This window comes from Canis lupus, chromosome 35, assembly GCF_011100685.1.
Source record: "Canis lupus familiaris isolate Mischka breed German Shepherd chromosome 35, alternate assembly UU_Cfam_GSD_1.0, whole genome shotgun sequence".
NCBI classification, from domain to species: Eukaryota; Metazoa; Chordata; class Mammalia; order Carnivora; family Canidae; genus Canis; species Canis lupus.
In genome coordinates this window covers 23,665,615-23,682,688 of record NC_049256.1, presented here as the reverse complement: position 1 = coordinate 23,682,688, position 17,074 = coordinate 23,665,615, and the positions used below count along the sequence as shown (strand labels likewise).

Below are 17,074 nucleotides of genomic sequence, written 5' to 3'. Positions count from 1 at the left end.
GCTTGTTACGTTTACAGTGGTCTTTTCTGTGCATGGTCCTATTTGTTCCTACTACAATCCTGTGAGGTTGTTGTGATCATCCTCCAGTTTCAGAGGGGACTCAGGCCAGGTGTGCTGACTTCATTGGTACTAGGGTACTTTGCTGGCCTGAAGCAAGTCGCAGCTGCCTCACCCTGCACAGTGTGTATTTGACATTGCCTGTCGATGCCACCACTGCAGCAAACATCAGCAGTCACAGGTCGTGTGCAGGAGACCCCCGTGCTGTTGCTCAGGTAGGAACACCATCTCTCAGGATCACCTGAGAACTGGCTCCTGCCAGGTTAAGGGGCGAGATCTGCATGGGTGCTCTGCTTCCTTAGCTGCAGGAAGGACCTGTGATGGGACCTGGGGAAAAGGTTTTTTTTTTTTCCCTTCCTGTTTTTCTTCCTTCTTCCTCACCTCCCTCAAGATGAATTACCATTTCTTAGTCTTTTCTTTTCCTTTGGGATACCTGCGCCTTCCTCCCCATACTCCCCAGCCCCTCCTTTGGCTGTTGTGTCTACCCCTCTCTATCTAAATTATTAAACGTTATCAGGATCTTTGTATGGTTCTTTGAGGTGGGAGTGGAACGTGGGCTCTGTGTACCTGAGCCTTGCTCAGTGACTAAACGCTGGTGCCTGGCTAACTCTGACTGTGACCGTGTCCCCAGCAGTCAGGCAGGTCCAGCTAAGTGGACAGAGGCTAAGAACTCCATGGGGATTTTAAATAGTTATAAAGATTTTTTGGAGGGAGTCAGGGGACTAGGAGTATTTTTCTAGCACTTTCTATGTTTCTAAGTAAGCTGCTAGTCTCAGATCTGTTTGTTCATTCATTCAGCACCACCAATGACTTCCTACTACGAGTCACCTGATTTTTGGGAAGGGAAGCTTTTTACACCTGAGACAAGGGAGATGCCTGCCTAGAGTGTGATTGCAGAATAAAGCAGGGAAGATAACCAGAAGTTGGTTCCTCAGTTATGTGGCCACACAGAGCCGGCCACATAGCTCTCCCTGGTGGTCAGGAGTTGGGGCATATGATTCCTTTAAAAATTGAAGCAAGAGGAGCACCTGGGTGGCTTGGTTGGGCATCCAACTCTTGATTTCAGCTTAGGTCATGATCTCAGGGTTGTGGGATTGAGCTCCGTGTTGGACTCTGTGCTGGTTATAGAACCTGCCTAAGATTCTCTTTCCCTTTCCCTCTGTATCTCCCTTCCAGCTTGTTCTCTCTCTCTTTCTAAAAGAAAAAAAAAAAGAAATTGAAGATTCTCCTAACATACAACTGAACATTAACCGTTCTTAAATATACAGATCTGTGGCCTTTAGAACATTCATGATGTTGTTCAGCTGTTACCTCTGTCTAGTTCCAGATCATTTTCCATCTCCCCAAAAGGAAACCCCATGCCTATTTTTAAAAAAGATGTATTTACTTATTTGAGAGAGACAGAAACAGAGTGTGCAAGCAGGGGGAGGAAGAAGCAGACTCCCCACTGAGCACAGAGCCGGATGTGGGGCTCCATTCCAGGACCCTGAGATCATGACCTGAGTTGAAACCCAAGAGTTGGACGTTCAACCAACTGAGCCACCCAGGTGCCCCAAAACCTCATGCCTATTAAGTGAACTTTCCCATTCTCCCCTCTCCCCATGCCTGGCAACCACGAATCTGGTATCTGTCTCTTTAGGTTGACCCATTCTGAATGCTTCACAGAAATGAAATCCTCCAATATGTGACTTTCTGTGGCTTTGTGCAGAGCTGTCTAACTCACAGCCTGCCCCCCAGGGAAGAGCTGTACTAGCTGTTAGATGACATCCCAAGGCCTTCTAAGAAGGACATTCACCCGAGTAAACTCTCCTTTGTGGGTGTCCCACTGCCAGGGCCGAACATCAGGCCACTGTTGTGTGAGGGTCATTGGAGTCCCGGAGAGTTTCTCTACAGCAAGAGAAGGAGGGAAAGGATTGAGGAAGTGAGCAGAGCTGACTTTGCCTCCTTTCTTCCTCATTGTCCTGAAGGACAGCTTCCTCCCCCCAGGGACCCCCACCCTACTGTGGAATGAGCATTCTTTTGCTTCTCTGCAGGCCTTCACCATGGTATAGATTTTATCTGTGTGTGTGTGTGTGTGTGTGTGTGTGTGTGTGTGAATGGGTGTGAAACCCGGTGTTCCTTCCTTCCGGGGACGATTTGATTGATGTATGCACTGGAAACATCCTTAATAATTTAATGCCTGCTTCAAAGGAGATTACACCAAAAAGCACATTGCTTTTCATTTATTCATTACAGATATGTCAGAGCAGAATTTTTTTTTTTCCTGGCCTGAGTTGTAGTGTCATAGTAATAATAAATTGTGTTCTACACTGTGGATATTTTCGAGGATTAAAAACCTTTTAACTCATGTTACTGTCTTATTTAAACTGATCCATTTGGTAGTGCAGCACCTCTATGTTGCATTTCGTAAAGTTGCACTAACCAGATGTGGCTTCATGTGAAGACGGTAAAATAGCCATGTTGGGAAAGTCTAATAGAAGTAATGGGATGGGAGGTGTAATACTAGGTGTTAGCAGTGGTGCTAGTGTGTTGTGCTCAAGATTGCGAATCCGAGAAACCACCAAGGAGCTGACACCGATGCAAGCGCATATTTATTAGCAAGCTCGAGCTTGGGTCCAAGTATACTCGACACAGCAGAGCAGGGACTTGGACCTCGAAGTGGGTTACAGCTGGGTTTTTTATAGGCTGGTCTAGGGGATTTTCAGAAGGGGTGGAAGAATTTCTCCAAGTCCTGTTTACATTCTGATGTGGGGCTTTCAAGGGCATTGAGCTCTGTTCTTATTCTAATATGGGACTTTCTACCATGGGTGTGGGCTCTGTTGTCTTTCTGATATGGGATTCTCTGCCGAGGGCAATTCTGAGCTCTGTTGTCTTTCTGATATGGGATTACCTGCCAAGGACATTGAGGACATTCTGCAGTTTTTCCCATAAAGTTCAGCTCCTATTCACAGGGGCCTAAGATGGCTGTACTTGTGCTAATGCTAAACATGAGGTGGGATGGCCTTAATTTTTCTCGGCCTCCACAAGTGATGGTGGAAGAACAGGGCCTGAATTCAGGACTGGGTGTCTCCTTCCTTGGAGAGAGGTTAGAGTTTGTCCCAGTTGCTTGCATGAAAAGAAGAAAAAAAAATGTATATGTTTTTGGAAATTGGTAGTGAGGAAGAGGAGAAACACAAAACTAAGAACTAAGAACTAACTCACACTCGTTTTGCCACCTTTTGGTATAAATCTAGATTTCATGAAGGGAAAACAGACTTTTCCTGTTGACACAGAAGTAGTCACCTTGGGGCACCTGGGTGGCTCAGTCTGTTGAGCATCTGCCTTCGGCTCAGGTAATGATCTCAGGGTCCTGGGATGGAGCCCCGCTTCGGACTCCCTGCTCAGTGGGGAGTCTGCTTCAACCCTTGCCTCTGCCTGCTGCCCCACCCCTACTCATGTGCACGCGCACACACACTCTCTCTCAAATAAATAAATAAGATCTTTAAAAAAAAAAGAATTAAAAAAAAAAGAAGTCACCTTAACAGACTTCAGCAAGCTCTTGTATTCTCAGAGAGAAGGAACAGATCTAGATTCCTAAATGATCACCATAAATTTTGGGTTTTCTCTGTTATTATTATTAAATGCTTTTATTATAAAATTCTGTATAATTTCTCTTTCAAATCAAAACCAAATGGGCAAGTTAAGGTACCTTAATGATTTCTAGGAGGGTGATAGACAATTATCCAGTTCTCAGAAATAATTTAAAAAGAAATGTGCTCTTGTTGGCCATTAGTGCTGTAGTATTTTTGGATTTTTGTATGTAATGCTTCAGGGACTCTGCCTAACAATCTTTATAATGTTCCCTCCTAGATCACACCAAAAGTCTTTAATAGAGATCCAGAAATGTTTTTGTTCTCAGGTCGGTCATTCTTTAAACATTAAAAGCGATGTTGCCTCTTGCAGAGTCACATTTTCTGGCTGTTGAAAACACGGTAGTGACTATGTGAAATAGCAGCTTCTCCCATTGTTTGAGGAAGAATAGCAGGACTTGGCAAAATATTGCCTTGGGGGGCAGCCCGGGTGGCTTAGCTGTTTAGTGCGGCCTTCAGCCCAGGGTGTGATTCTGGAGACCCGGGATCGAGTCCCACGTTGGGCTCCCCGCAGGGAACCTACTTCTCCCTCTGCTGGTGTCTCTACCTCTCTGTGTCTCTCATGAATAAATAAATAAAATCTTTGGGATGCCTGGGTGGCTCAGCGATTGAGCATCTGCCTTCAGTTCAGGGTGTGATCCCGTGATCCTGGGATCGAGTCCCACATCGGGCTCCCTGCATGGAGCCTGCTTCTCCCTCTGTCTCTGCCTGTCTCTCTGTGTCTCTCATGAATAAATAAATAAAATATTTTAAAAAAAATACTGCCTTGGGTTCAAATCCTAGCCCTACTTGGTGACCACTGCTGAAGCGTTGAGTGGTTTCTCATCTTCCTTATGTGGGTAAGAGATATAAGAAGTGTACTTTGCAGGGTTGTTGTGAGGGTTTCAGGAATGATAAATGGATGAGCACAGAGCATGACACTCAGCATGGACGGGAGACGTGTGCTGCACTGTGTTCTCCACCCACAAGCAGTGTTCACGCGGTGTTGCATTGGTCACGGTGACCAGAGCCTGGAGACCTGATGGCAGGCTGCCACCCCCACTGTGAAAGGTCCCTTTCCTGACCCATGTTCTGGGCACTTCTCACCTCATGCTGTATTATACTGTGCCCTGTGACTGCGCTGCTCTGAGCTCCCTGATTCGAGACTCTGTCATATCTGTCTCTGAATGTCCAGCGTCTAGACTATTGTTCAGCCCAGGTGGGTCTCCAGGCCCAGTCATGAGGGTTATGGTGACAGATCCCTCCAGATGTCTTTTTAGGGTCACACATCCTTCTGAGTCACTAAGAAAGGAGCTTCTGGGTCTGGGTTCGAAACCCCTCAGCGTTTTCTTGACCTCTTGAGTGGGAAGCCACCCACCATGATTCTCTGAGTTGGCTCCTTCTTCTAGCTCTTCCTCACCTCGAGTCCCCTCTCTGACATTTCCTCTCTTCTGCTTTCATAATGACAGTGCCCACCCTCTCACTTACCAGACTCTTCCATTGCCCATTGCTCGAAGCGTGTCTGCCTCATTGCTTTGCCATGAGTGTTCTCTGTACAGAGAGAGTGGGATAGGGCTTAGGAGATGGGAGCATACTGTTTTGCCTCTTCAAGATTGGAAGTTTTTTTCGCCTTCAGTTAGGTCTTATACATAAAAGCTGGAAATCCTTGCCAAGCATTGTGGGGTTCCATGCCATAAATCTTTGTCTTTTCTCTTAGCACCATCTGGCAGATTCATCCACACACATACATGCCCATTTCTGGCCTTCCTAGGGGCCTCGCCCTGGGCAGCAAGCTTAGGGGTGTTGGGGGCCCCATGCCTTTCGACATGGGGCGTAAGCATCCGAGTGGAAATGTGAAAGACAGAGCCACACTGTACTATTATTTAAGCTGTGAGAAGACAAAACACCACGGTTATTGGAATATCTTAAGAGCAACTGATTTTTTTCTTTCATTTTTTTAAAGTATGTCTTTGATAATCATGCGGTCAAAACTGAGACTCTACTTTGAGCAGAATATAAGCTTTCATGGTTCAACATTTTCCACTTCAAAATAATGTGTCGAGTTTTGCCCTGAACTTTCAGTCTACTTTGTTTGTTTTCCCTTTACTTCCAAAATGGAGAGTATTATGTTAATTTTACAAGAAGACCATGAAGACCTCATAACAAGCATTTGTGCAGCTTGAGGAGAATGGATTTCCAGAGCTACAAGGGGGGGGGGCAGGGGTAATTGCATCTCAGACCCTCCTTTTATAGATGCTGGAGGACTAGGTGACCTGTCTACTGTCAACCAGAAAGAGGCAGGGCTAGAGTCCTAATTTAGAACAAGTTCTGTTCTTTCCTACACTTTAAAAGAAAAGCTGTTCTTTTATTGGAGGCAATGAAAAACCTGAGGATTCTAGGAGAGAGTGTATCAGACAGATGGGGAGCGACTCTAATGTTTTCTTAGGATGTGATGTGCCAGGTACTGTGGTAGGCATGCATATAACTTCTCTCATTTATTCCCCCTGGGTGTTTTATTATATTCTCCTTTTATAAGTGGGGACTCTGGTGCTCACAGAGTTAGCTGATGGATGGCCAGTGCTTGAACCTGGGTCTCCAAAGTCTTGGCTCTGGAAGTCAGCCCCTTGTGTCTTTTAAAGCAGCTTTACATGTATCCAAATAACTGTGAAATGCCTAATTGGAGCTTATAAATTCCTGAGCACTTATTGTTTTTATAGAAAGAACATATAGTTTCTTGGCCTTAGATCTGCACGATCGTTTTTGTGTTTTGAGATACACCATGAACTCCCAGGCATTGTGTAGGAAGTGGTCCACATCTGGTGCTAGATGACTTGGGTTCCCATCCTGGTACTACCACCATCGCCCTCTTTCTGTACTTAGAGACGTAAATACACACCAGGCAGTTGTGGTAAGGATGATGACATCTCCGCAGGACTTTTTGTCTTTTTTTTTTTAAACCTCCTCCTCAGGGTGGGACACTCCACTAGATATTGGCCAAGGACCCTGCAGTCTGGCTTCCTTTCTGCCCCAGGGGCTTCTAAGCACTGGAGGTACATGCTTCATCCCAGATCTGGCTCTTCCACTTATGTACAGTAGGATCTTGGGCTAGATACTTGGGGTCTTTGTACCTTAGTTTTCTCACCTGTAATAGGGGAATAATACTAACCTCACAGGATTGTGGTGAGGAGCCAATGAGGAAATCGTGGTGAAGAGTGGCGTTTAGTAGATATTCAATGAGAGTTAGCACGTTCTCTACTGCAGACTGCTATGCACATGTAAGGAAGTTTTACCTGACTGTGGTTTAGTAATTATTACATCATTCTAATGTGCAGTGCAGAATCTCTGTTGCGCTGCTTGCTTTCATCTGTTATTCATTCTGACCCACCAGAGACCAGCAGAAATAGTAGATGAGGAAGAAGATGGAGAGAAAGCAAACAAGGATGCAGAGCAGAAAGAAGACTTTTCGGGAATGAATGGTGAAGTTGAAGAAGGAGGAGATCTGGAGGCTACAGAAGCCTCTGAGGAGGTGGAGGAGGTCCCGGACCACAGGGAGGAGCCTGCAGGTCCCACCCGAGGTAATGGAGGCACCGATGAAGAAAATGGGGAGGAGCTGGATCAGGTTACTACTGAGCTTCAGGAGGCAGTGGACGAGGATGTCAAGTCTCAAGGAGCTGGCACTGGACAAAATGAGGTAATTCTATTGCTTTTGCTCCCTGGTGTTCATGCTCGAATGTGTGTGTGGTGTGCATGCCCAGGCACTTAGCAAATTATTCAAGCACTTAAGACTTTCTTAAGTCTTTCTTTGAAACCACTTACTGTTGAGCAGAGAAGGACTCAATACCATTTACTCGACTATGTTATTTTAGTCCATTAATAAGTATTGTCATCCATCTATCAGAATCCATGCGTCTGTCCTGTCATCCACCTACTCATCCGTCTGTCTATTCACCCATTCATCCGCCTATCTATCCACTCACCCACCCACTCATCTACCCATCCATCTACTCATCCATCCATTTCACCCACCCATCCACTCATCTACCTACTCATCTACCCACTCATCCCCCCTGCCACCCACTCACCCACCCATCCCCTTACCCACCCACCCATCTATCCACTCACTCATTTACTGCTCACTCATCCATCCACCCATCCCCTCACCCACCAATCTACCCACTCATCCCCTCATCCACCCATCTACCCACTCATCTACCCATTTCACCCATCCACCCACTCATCCACCCACCTACCCATCCATCCATCCTAATCTCATTCTACAAAGTTTGCAGAGGTCCTAAGAATGTATATAACAAATATAAACAAATGCAAATACATTAAGATCAGGAAAGGTACAAACAAGAAAGGAGCATCAAGGCCATGAGACCTAGACATGAAAGAAAGAACGTCACCTCTGTCACAGGTGACGTCTTTGGAGATGTTAGTTTGACTTGTGTAGTCTGTGTTAAATGGATTAGCCAAATTAAGCATTTGATGCACCAGAACTTAATAACATGTGGTTCTACTTATTATACATAGAGGGTAAGGAAATACGTGGTAAAGCCTCCTTCCTAGCTTGCTTTTCCACCAGGGTTCCTGCAGCAGGATATTCTCAATGTGCAGGCATTCTTCCAGAGGAGAGATGATTAAATTAGGGACTGATAAATAGGCTCAAGTTCAGTGTCACAGTGTGAGGGGCAGGGTGAACTGCACAGCATCCCCACTAACCACATATGCCCTTCCTTCCTGTCTAACTCTTTGGCCAGGGCCCACCTCCCTCAGGCTGTAACCTCTCAAGTAGGCTTTGCTATCATTATTCCTGATGCCCGGTCTCATGAGTGGGGTTCTCTTGATGATTTATTATTGCTTCATCTGTTTTATTTTGCTTAGAGGGGGATCAAATTTAGTAACGTTAAAATGCGAACAAGTTCTTGTGGCCAGGTTTCAATAACCAGTACAGAGTTCTCTGTAATCTGTTATTCTGGCTCATACAAAAACCATCCTTAACATCTAAATGAAAACACCCAACGTGTCTTCCACTTCATCTTTCCTCAAGATGAGGGACTCATAGTTGTAGTCAATAAATTCCCCATCTGCAGTTCTCCACAGTCACTGAAATTTAGTGGCAGTTTATATTCTGAAGTTGTTTGTAGCTAAAATTAGAAAAAAAATTTCAGTCAATTACATGATTCCTTTTCCCTCAGTAAGGAAACAAAATGAACTTCTCAAGGAAACAGACACACACATACATGCCTATACAAACACACTTTTACTTTCTGAAAGGAAGCCAAATGGTTTATCTGCTGGTGTCATATGGAAAACACATTGTCATTTATATGGTGACTGCAATAGTAGACTTCACGAAGTTCTTTGTGATGGCTGCCTTCGATGAAAATTCACTGCATGAAATCAAAGTGTAAATCCTATGTGGGACCTAGGTGGTAAGATCCAGTATGTACCCTTCCAGTAGTCTAGGTTTCCCTTCAGTGTCATAACCTAAAACTGTTTAATGGAAATGAATGGATGTCCTACCTATATTTCCATTCTGTAAGTTTAACTTTTAAAAATAAGCCTTTTATAAGAACTGAGCCTCAGTCAAGATCAAGGTTATATAATTTGAAGTGCAAGTTTCCCCAGAATGTATTGACGGGAATCTAAGCTTGTGGAATTGCAAAGGAGCAAGTGCCTGATACATGGCGAGTTAGGGATTTTATTTTATTTTATTTCATTTTATTATTTTTTTAAAAGATTTTATTTACTTATTTATGAGAGACAGAGAGAGACAGAGGCAGAGACACAGGCAGAGGGAGAAGCAGACTTCTTGCAGGGAGCCCGATGTGGGACTCGATCCCTGAACCTGGGATCTGGGATCATGCCATGAACTGAAGGCAGATGCTCAGCTGCTGAGCCACCCAGGTGTCCTGAGTTAGGGATTTTAAAAACTATGCAAATACCAGAGCAAAGCAGTTACCCAGAAAGAGATTGAATCTTATTTGACTCATCTCTCTTATAATGGCAGTGTGTGTTGTTTTCACTCTTCCTAAAGTACTAGTTCAGGTACATTTTAAGCATACCAAGTCTATGAAAAAGAAGATACATATAAATTATAAATTACACATTAAAAATTAACCATTTCCAAAGGACTGTTTACTTCTCAAATGACTAAGAATTCAGTTTATCGTGTAACATTTTGTTCTATGTAGCCGTCCTTAGACACAGTATATTGTGATTATAGGAAGACAGCAGGTGCATATGACAGATACACAACAAGCAACTGACATTTATTGGGCTTGTGTTATATTCAAAGTACTATTTGAAACACTTCCTGAGATAACGTGAAATAAGAGACCACCCCGGTCATTTTCTTTTTCTTTTTTTTTGTGCAGAAATTATGGCTGGAGGTGGAGGGGCCCTGGAGCTAGTCCTACTGTCTTCACACTGGTGGCCCTTCTGGCGGCTGTGGAGCTTTCAGGGTTCCCTAGGGCAGAGTTTGAAAATCAACTAATTCTAATCTCATCCCCTTGGATTTCAATCTAGTAGGGAAAGGACACATTGTACACAAGACGCGATTTTTAATACCCTGAAGGAAGTTCAAGGGGCAGGGATGCCATTGCTGTTGGAGAAATACTGCTCTATACTTGATTTCCTTCCCGCTTTTCTCTCTCTGATACTTGATGGCACTTGGTACTGTATTCACAAGAGTTTGTGAACTCTAACTAATAGAACATCTGGTAGGGGCTGGGTTAATGTGACATGAGGATAGAATTGCTGTGCTTTTTTCCTCTTTCCTCTGAAAATGCTGAAATGAAAAGTATAAATACACTGTTGAAAAGAAAAACTTAAAAGTGTAATCAAGAGGCAAAATTGAGAAAAGTAAAGCCTGTAGCACAAGAAATGAGTCTGTGCTTCTTAGGAAGCACATCGTAGATTATGGTTCCAGGCAGGGCTTTTGTGCAAGCAAGGTGTTGAGAATGGCATGTCCACTGGGTAATGCTCAACTGAAAAAGAAAGGGGACCCAAGGAACCATTTTTAATTGAATATTTATACGATTTTACATGAAACACAGAGTAATTTTTTTCCTTGCGAATTTTATGACCTTTGTGACTAAAGAGCTAAATATCTTTTTATGATCTCTCTTCTTCCAGGCTGACTTAGACCACCAAAGACCACCAAGACCAGAAGTAAAAATCACCAGCCCACAGTGAGAAAATGAGAACAACAAACAAAACAAGGACTATGTTGTCATAGCATAGATAATTTTCAAAAAGAAGAGTATGTTGATTATCAGACAAATGAAGGGTTATAATACTTGAATAATAAGGGTATAGTTACTGCGGAACATAATGTGACAATATGGTTGAATACTACCTACTGAATTTTAAGATTAGAGGCTTAATGGAAAGACTAGATAATTTTGAATAGCTACTAAAGGAGAGTGACTTCTTTTCATGGAATGTATTTTTAAAAGTCTTTTAGGAAAATTAAAAGGGTACAGGAGCACTTTCCCCGGATGACAATTGGCCACTTGTCTTTATAAGCGATGGAAAAGAATAGGGCCACACCTATTGGATCCTCTTCTATAAATTTAGAAATGAGGCTATTAGATGGGAGTTTATCCTATAGCACTTATCTAGGAAGGCAGAGAATTTTAAAGAGATGGTAATAGGAAAGCATGTGCTATTTTTTTTAAAGCAATAAACTCTTGCATAAACAACTGTAGTTTAGTTTCAGAGACTGGCAGTAGATTGAAATGTTTCCGTGACTTGTCAACATTCTTTTCTTTCTTCCTCCTCATCCCAAATCCATCTTACACAAATTAAAAAGACAGCACAGGGTGTTCACTTTGGAAGGTGGAAGTCTTCATTCAGGGTAGTGGTGATTAATCTTGACATGACATTCCCTCAAGCGCTTCAGGTTTTAATCCTTGTGTCTTTAGTGACACATTCAGGAAGGAATTTTACCATGGGACACCCAGGTTACATTCACTGAGCCTGGCTGGCTGGTTTGCAAGTTCTGGTATTCTGTGGATTTTCATGGAACTAGTCTGCCCTCACCAGTAATATCCATCTCTTCTCCATCATGTTCTTATGTTAGAAAACTCCGTATTGGCTAATCTAAAGATTGAATTCCCTAGAGTTTTTTACAAAAAACGAAAAAAAAAAAAAAACTAGACTGCCTAATAGGAAGAGTTTGTCACTGCTCCATTTGACTTGCTTTTTTCCTTATTTCTGTTAGGATTGGCCTTGTCATACTTTTGCCCCTGTGGTTATTAGCAAATGTTTATTGTAATGGCCAGTTATGTTTAGACTTTCAAGCAGATTCCTTCCTAAATAATTAGAATCCATCTGGGAGAAATTGTTGAAAAATACTTAAGTTGTCGTAATGAGACCAGTTCCTTATTACAATTCTGTGGGCTAATTAAATGAACTCCCAATGGCCTTGTTAGGTAGATATGGGGAAAAATACGATTGTATTAGTTTTTTGAATTGTCAAGAGATGATGCAGATCTTCCTTAAATATAGAAATAATATATTTTTTCATATTAAAAATATTTTGTGATTATGTAGACGTTATAAATTTGAAATGTAAAATTCCAGTGCTTTTGTAGAATTCATTGTTAATCCTAAATTTAAAAGATTTTCTTCCCCTCCAGGTTTCATAACCACCCATTTGGAATAAAGGTAGCTATATCAAGCACTTAATAATACTACAGAAAACTAATGTATTTTTTCCTAGCAGCTATTTTAGTATTTTCTACAAATAGGAAGCATAAACAGAGACTATAATGTGTAACAGTATTGGAAAGAGATTGTGATATAAGGGTGTATTGATCTGGGAGGATGAATTGTCAACGAGGGTTCTATATTGTATAAAAATCTAGACTGTGCTTTTTACAAGTCAGCTTATTTTTTCAAATGGGACAATATGAGATGTAGTAGACTACAAACAACAGTCTCGTGTTGCTAGGGAAATAAGACTAGCTGTTTTTTTAATGTTAAATTCCCATGCCATTACTGGGCCTGGGGTTAATTATTTTAAATAGTTTATAGAAATCAGGGGTAAATGCCTGAAATTATAACTAATTCTCAAGATGATTCTTTCTCTTTTCTTTCTTTAATGAGTTTCTCTTTTTTTCCTTTTTAAAAGGAATCTCTTGAGTTTTTTTTTTTTCCCCTCCTGTTCTTCATTATACTATGAAGCTTAGGTTTTCAGAGCCTTTTTAAGAGTTATTTCAATGAAGCCCAATATTGTTTTACATGAAAAACAAAGTATACAAATACTTCAATATGATGAGAGGTCATAGTAACTGTAGCAAAAAATTTAAAAATTAGGATATAATTCTTCTCTTGGACCAATGTGCATGTTTTACCGCCTGTTGACAAGATATAATTGTGGCCTCCCTTGAGGGCATGAACAACTAATCACTCTATAACACTTTGCAGACATATATTACTAAAAAAAAAAAAAAAAAAAGAATGAAATATGTCGTCTAACCATGGGAAGACATCGTTCACAGAAAATGCAAAGTGTGCCTGTCATTTTGGAGATGACGTCAACACAAAGGAGGAATGCTGATTCACGTCCCCCATGTGGATGTTTTCTCTGTGGGAATGGTGGTCCCGGTGGCAGGCTAGCTGCAAGGGTTAAGCTGGGCTCAAGGACAGATCTGGAGAGCATTTATGTGAGTGAGCAGAAGAGATCTGGGTTAGGCTGCAAGTATTGTTCCTTTCCAAGAGGGAGGATACTGTGAAAAACCCCTGTAGCTTTGCTGTGCTAGCCAGCGGAATGCTTTTAGTTTTAAGGAACTCTTTCCTCAAACTTAATTGGGTTCTAAGACATTTATAAACAACTGGTTGCTTAGTTGAATTGGAACATTAGAGTTTTGCAGAAAAAGACACAAATTTTAGCTAGTGTCATTTTCATGCTAAAGATGTTCCATCTTGCTCCGTAGCCTCCTCTGTTCATCACCTAGGCAACATCCACTGATTTCTAGTTAGTTATACAATATGATATTATGGCCATATGATAACTTTTTACTCACTATTTTTCTCTATAGCCATAGGATGACTTTCCACTTAATAAGACATTTTCCCCTATGCGTTTTGGGAAATATTCAAATGCCAGGCTCACAGGAAGAGCATGATACCCTCATGTTTTATTCTGGAGTGTTGGCTCCTGGTATGGTCTGTAAAGACAGAACCAGCCCCTAGGTATGTGGCTTGGAGTCTCTTGGATATCTCTGAGGGATATGGTTGTGAAGCCATACTAATGTGAGCTTCTTCATGCTAACTTTTCCAGCGTATAGCTCATAAACCAACATCCTGGAAGACTTCACTAAATGACCTATCTTATACATAAGATGGGATGAACGTCTGTCTATTCAAAATTGTGACCATAGAACATCAAGAAGGCTTCTTTATGTTATTCACTGACTCTCCTAAAGAATTAACTCTGTACTTTCATTTTGATCAATAAAGCAGCAAAGCAAAAATTTTTAAACAGATTAATTACTAGAGACAAAGAAACATCTGAACTGTTGCCAATCTGAACAGAGAGAATAAATAGATATTCACTTATACATATCAAATACTTGTACAGTTGCACTCACACACTTTAAAATACTGAACAGGCCTCTCCAGGCATAGCGTTGTTAATAGAATAAGGCTCTTCTGAGAGAGGCAATGTGTAAAACACACATGGAGAGGAAACACTAAGAAATGATATAGATCATGGTGCTTTAAAACTTGTTTCCTGGAGACTTTAAGAAATTTAAAATTTCAGAGTAAGAAAGTTACCAGAATTTTAATGAAAAATTTATTGTATGGAGGAGTGATTGCAGATAGATAGACAGACAGACAGATGATGGATCATCTTGTTTTCCTGACCTAATGACAGAGTCCAGTCCCTTAGTTCATTGTTACCAGCCCTAAGGACCATATGCCTCAGGTGCAGAATATTTCATACCAACAAAGGCTCTGTCCAAAGGTTACCACTGTTCATGAATGTGTGTGCATGATTTGCAGGAATGCATAGAGGACTCTCTTTGGTACCAAATAGCCAGGTTCACTACAAATAGAATAAAAGACTGACTTACTGTTTCACCTCTTTATCTATAATGCTCTGGTTCAGTGCAGAAACTTCATAGTGTCCCTGAGTGACTCTAATGTCCTGGAGTGGCACCACTTTCTTGTTTTCTTTGCATTTTTTTTTAAGGTTAATCTGTCTGTCTCAGGTGATGAGTACATGCAGTTCTTTGTTATTAAATATCAGTCTTGTAAATGCTCTTAAGATTCTTGCTTCCCAGAAATTATCCTGGTATGGAAATGGGTCTGATTCTTACCATATAAAATTTGTGTATTTCTTATCATGAATTCTAAGGGACTTGGAGAGAGTGTGAAAGTGCATTCCAACCTGTTGATGCAGAGGGAAATACTGTTTTGGAAAAGGCAGGCATCCTATAAAATACGGGGAATTAGGAAAGAATTTTAAAATGTCTGGATAACCATAAAGCATTTATAAAATCAGGAGGTAAGTAATGGAGCTCTGTTGGCTTAAGCCAACAACAGACTGAGCTTTAATCTGTGAATGGGACCAAATGAATTCCCTATAGTTTTATCAGCTTAAACCACATAGTCTAATTGAGTGGCTGAGTTATGACCACAAATGTCATGGCAAGTGGGAAGAGGGAATGGCCATAGTCAATTTCAAAAGAAGTTTGGAAAAAACTTATTCTGGTTGTTGCTTCACTGCTTCTTTTGTGCCTTAAATCCTTACCATGTACAATGATTAAGGGTGATTATTGATGTTATAAGTAAAGGTTTAGTTGAGCTTATCATTTTTATGTGATTTATGTTTAGAACTTCTCTTTGTAAGGCAAGTTATTTGTGCTTTGATCAAATTATGAGCATTAGCTTTTTTTTATTTCTGTATTAGCGCTCACTCTGAAATATAAAAGTTTACTGTATCTTTTGAGTAAATAGATACGTGTTTTATGTAACTAAAATGTGTCTGGGCCTATTTATTGTTTGTTTATGATGTTGTGTGGCTGATATTTCATTTATCAATTCTCTGCATGACATTTTTTTTCACAAATGCAGTAGAAACTTTTTTATTTAAACCATGTATTCAACAATACTTCTGTTTCTATTTGGCATGGGTATTAAGCTTCATTACGTAAAGAAAAGTAATTTACACCTTCATGCACATGTTGTTTAGTTGATGAAATTTTCATGAAAGAAAACATCGTTTTTTCTTTTATGAAATCGTTTTAGGGAAACACAAGTCCTGAGTTTTTGTTATGATAAATGAAAATATCTTTTAAAACAAAACAAATTGTCCAAATCACACATTTTTTTGTAGATAGAGCTATGGGAATAAACTTACAATTTTTTTTAAACTTACAATTTTACAAAGAAGGTAGCTAAAATTCTGCTGTAGTTTGTGGGCAAGTCACTGCTTTCATTCTACCAAATTAAAGTCGTTTTGTGTTTTCCCTTCATGTGTGAGAAAAGTAGTTAAGCACAAGCATTTAGCCTTCTTGATGTGTGATAACAAAATATGTGTATTGAGGTCCCATAACTGAGGAGAATACCCATTGAGCAGTTCACTCATGTATCTCTGTTATTCCATGAGAGTGGAAAAGCAAACCTCACCAAAGAAGAAGGCATCTGGATTGTCAAGATCAAATCTCCTTACAGACTTCCCACAACCAACAATTACTGTCAGTTCTACAAGGCATTGTAAAGTGACTAGCCATGCACTGGTTATAAAATTCTTATTTATGAAAATAAACATACAGCTTTTCTGCAGGTTTCCAAGTGTGTTTCTCTCCCTAATGGTTCCTCAATCTATTAAATATTTATATAGATCTCCCAATGTCCTCATAAACTCAATCTTCCATTAAAGAGACAAAAATGATGCAGCGATATCATGCCCTTTTCTTTGCATTTATTATTGGTTTCATAATAACAAAAATGATTTTTAAAATATAAAAAAAATACACATCAAGTTTAAAACCCAGGGCGGCACCCCTGGGTTGTATTTATTTATTCTATTGTATTATTTATTGTATTGTATTTATTTATTCTATTCTGTATTTATTCTTTTTAGATACAGAGAAGTGTGAGGACTACTGTGGTTCTCCCCCCAACTCTGGCTACTAATTTATTAGTCCCTCTTCCATCTCTTTGAATTTTGGTGGTGTCCCTGAGCAATCTCACATGTAGTCACGATCCTAACAGCCACCTATGTACCTGTGACTCCCAAATCTGTGTCTCTAGGTCAGATGTCTTCTGCATGGGAGCTCCAGACCTGGGCATACAACTCTTAGTTGGATATCCCATAGCTGCCTCAAACCCAAATGTTCCATTTTCTTGAAGATATATTTATTTTCTAATTTTATTATCACTTC

The 17,074-nt window shown here is 40.8% G+C and overlaps 1 protein-coding gene across 1 annotated transcript in view; it reads left to right on the top strand.

Annotated features, from left to right (window-relative positions):
* Positions 1-15,667, top strand: part of DCDC2 (doublecortin domain containing 2) — a 167,420-nt gene extending 151,753 nt beyond the window's left edge. The window contains 2 exon segments of the mRNA XM_038584270.1: positions 7,054-7,356; positions 10,809-15,667. Of these exon segments, the coding sequence (XP_038440198.1) occupies positions 7,054-7,356; positions 10,809-10,916 (411 nt within the window). The 3' untranslated portion in view covers positions 10,917-15,667.
* Positions 15,668-17,074: the final 1,407 nt, after the last annotated feature.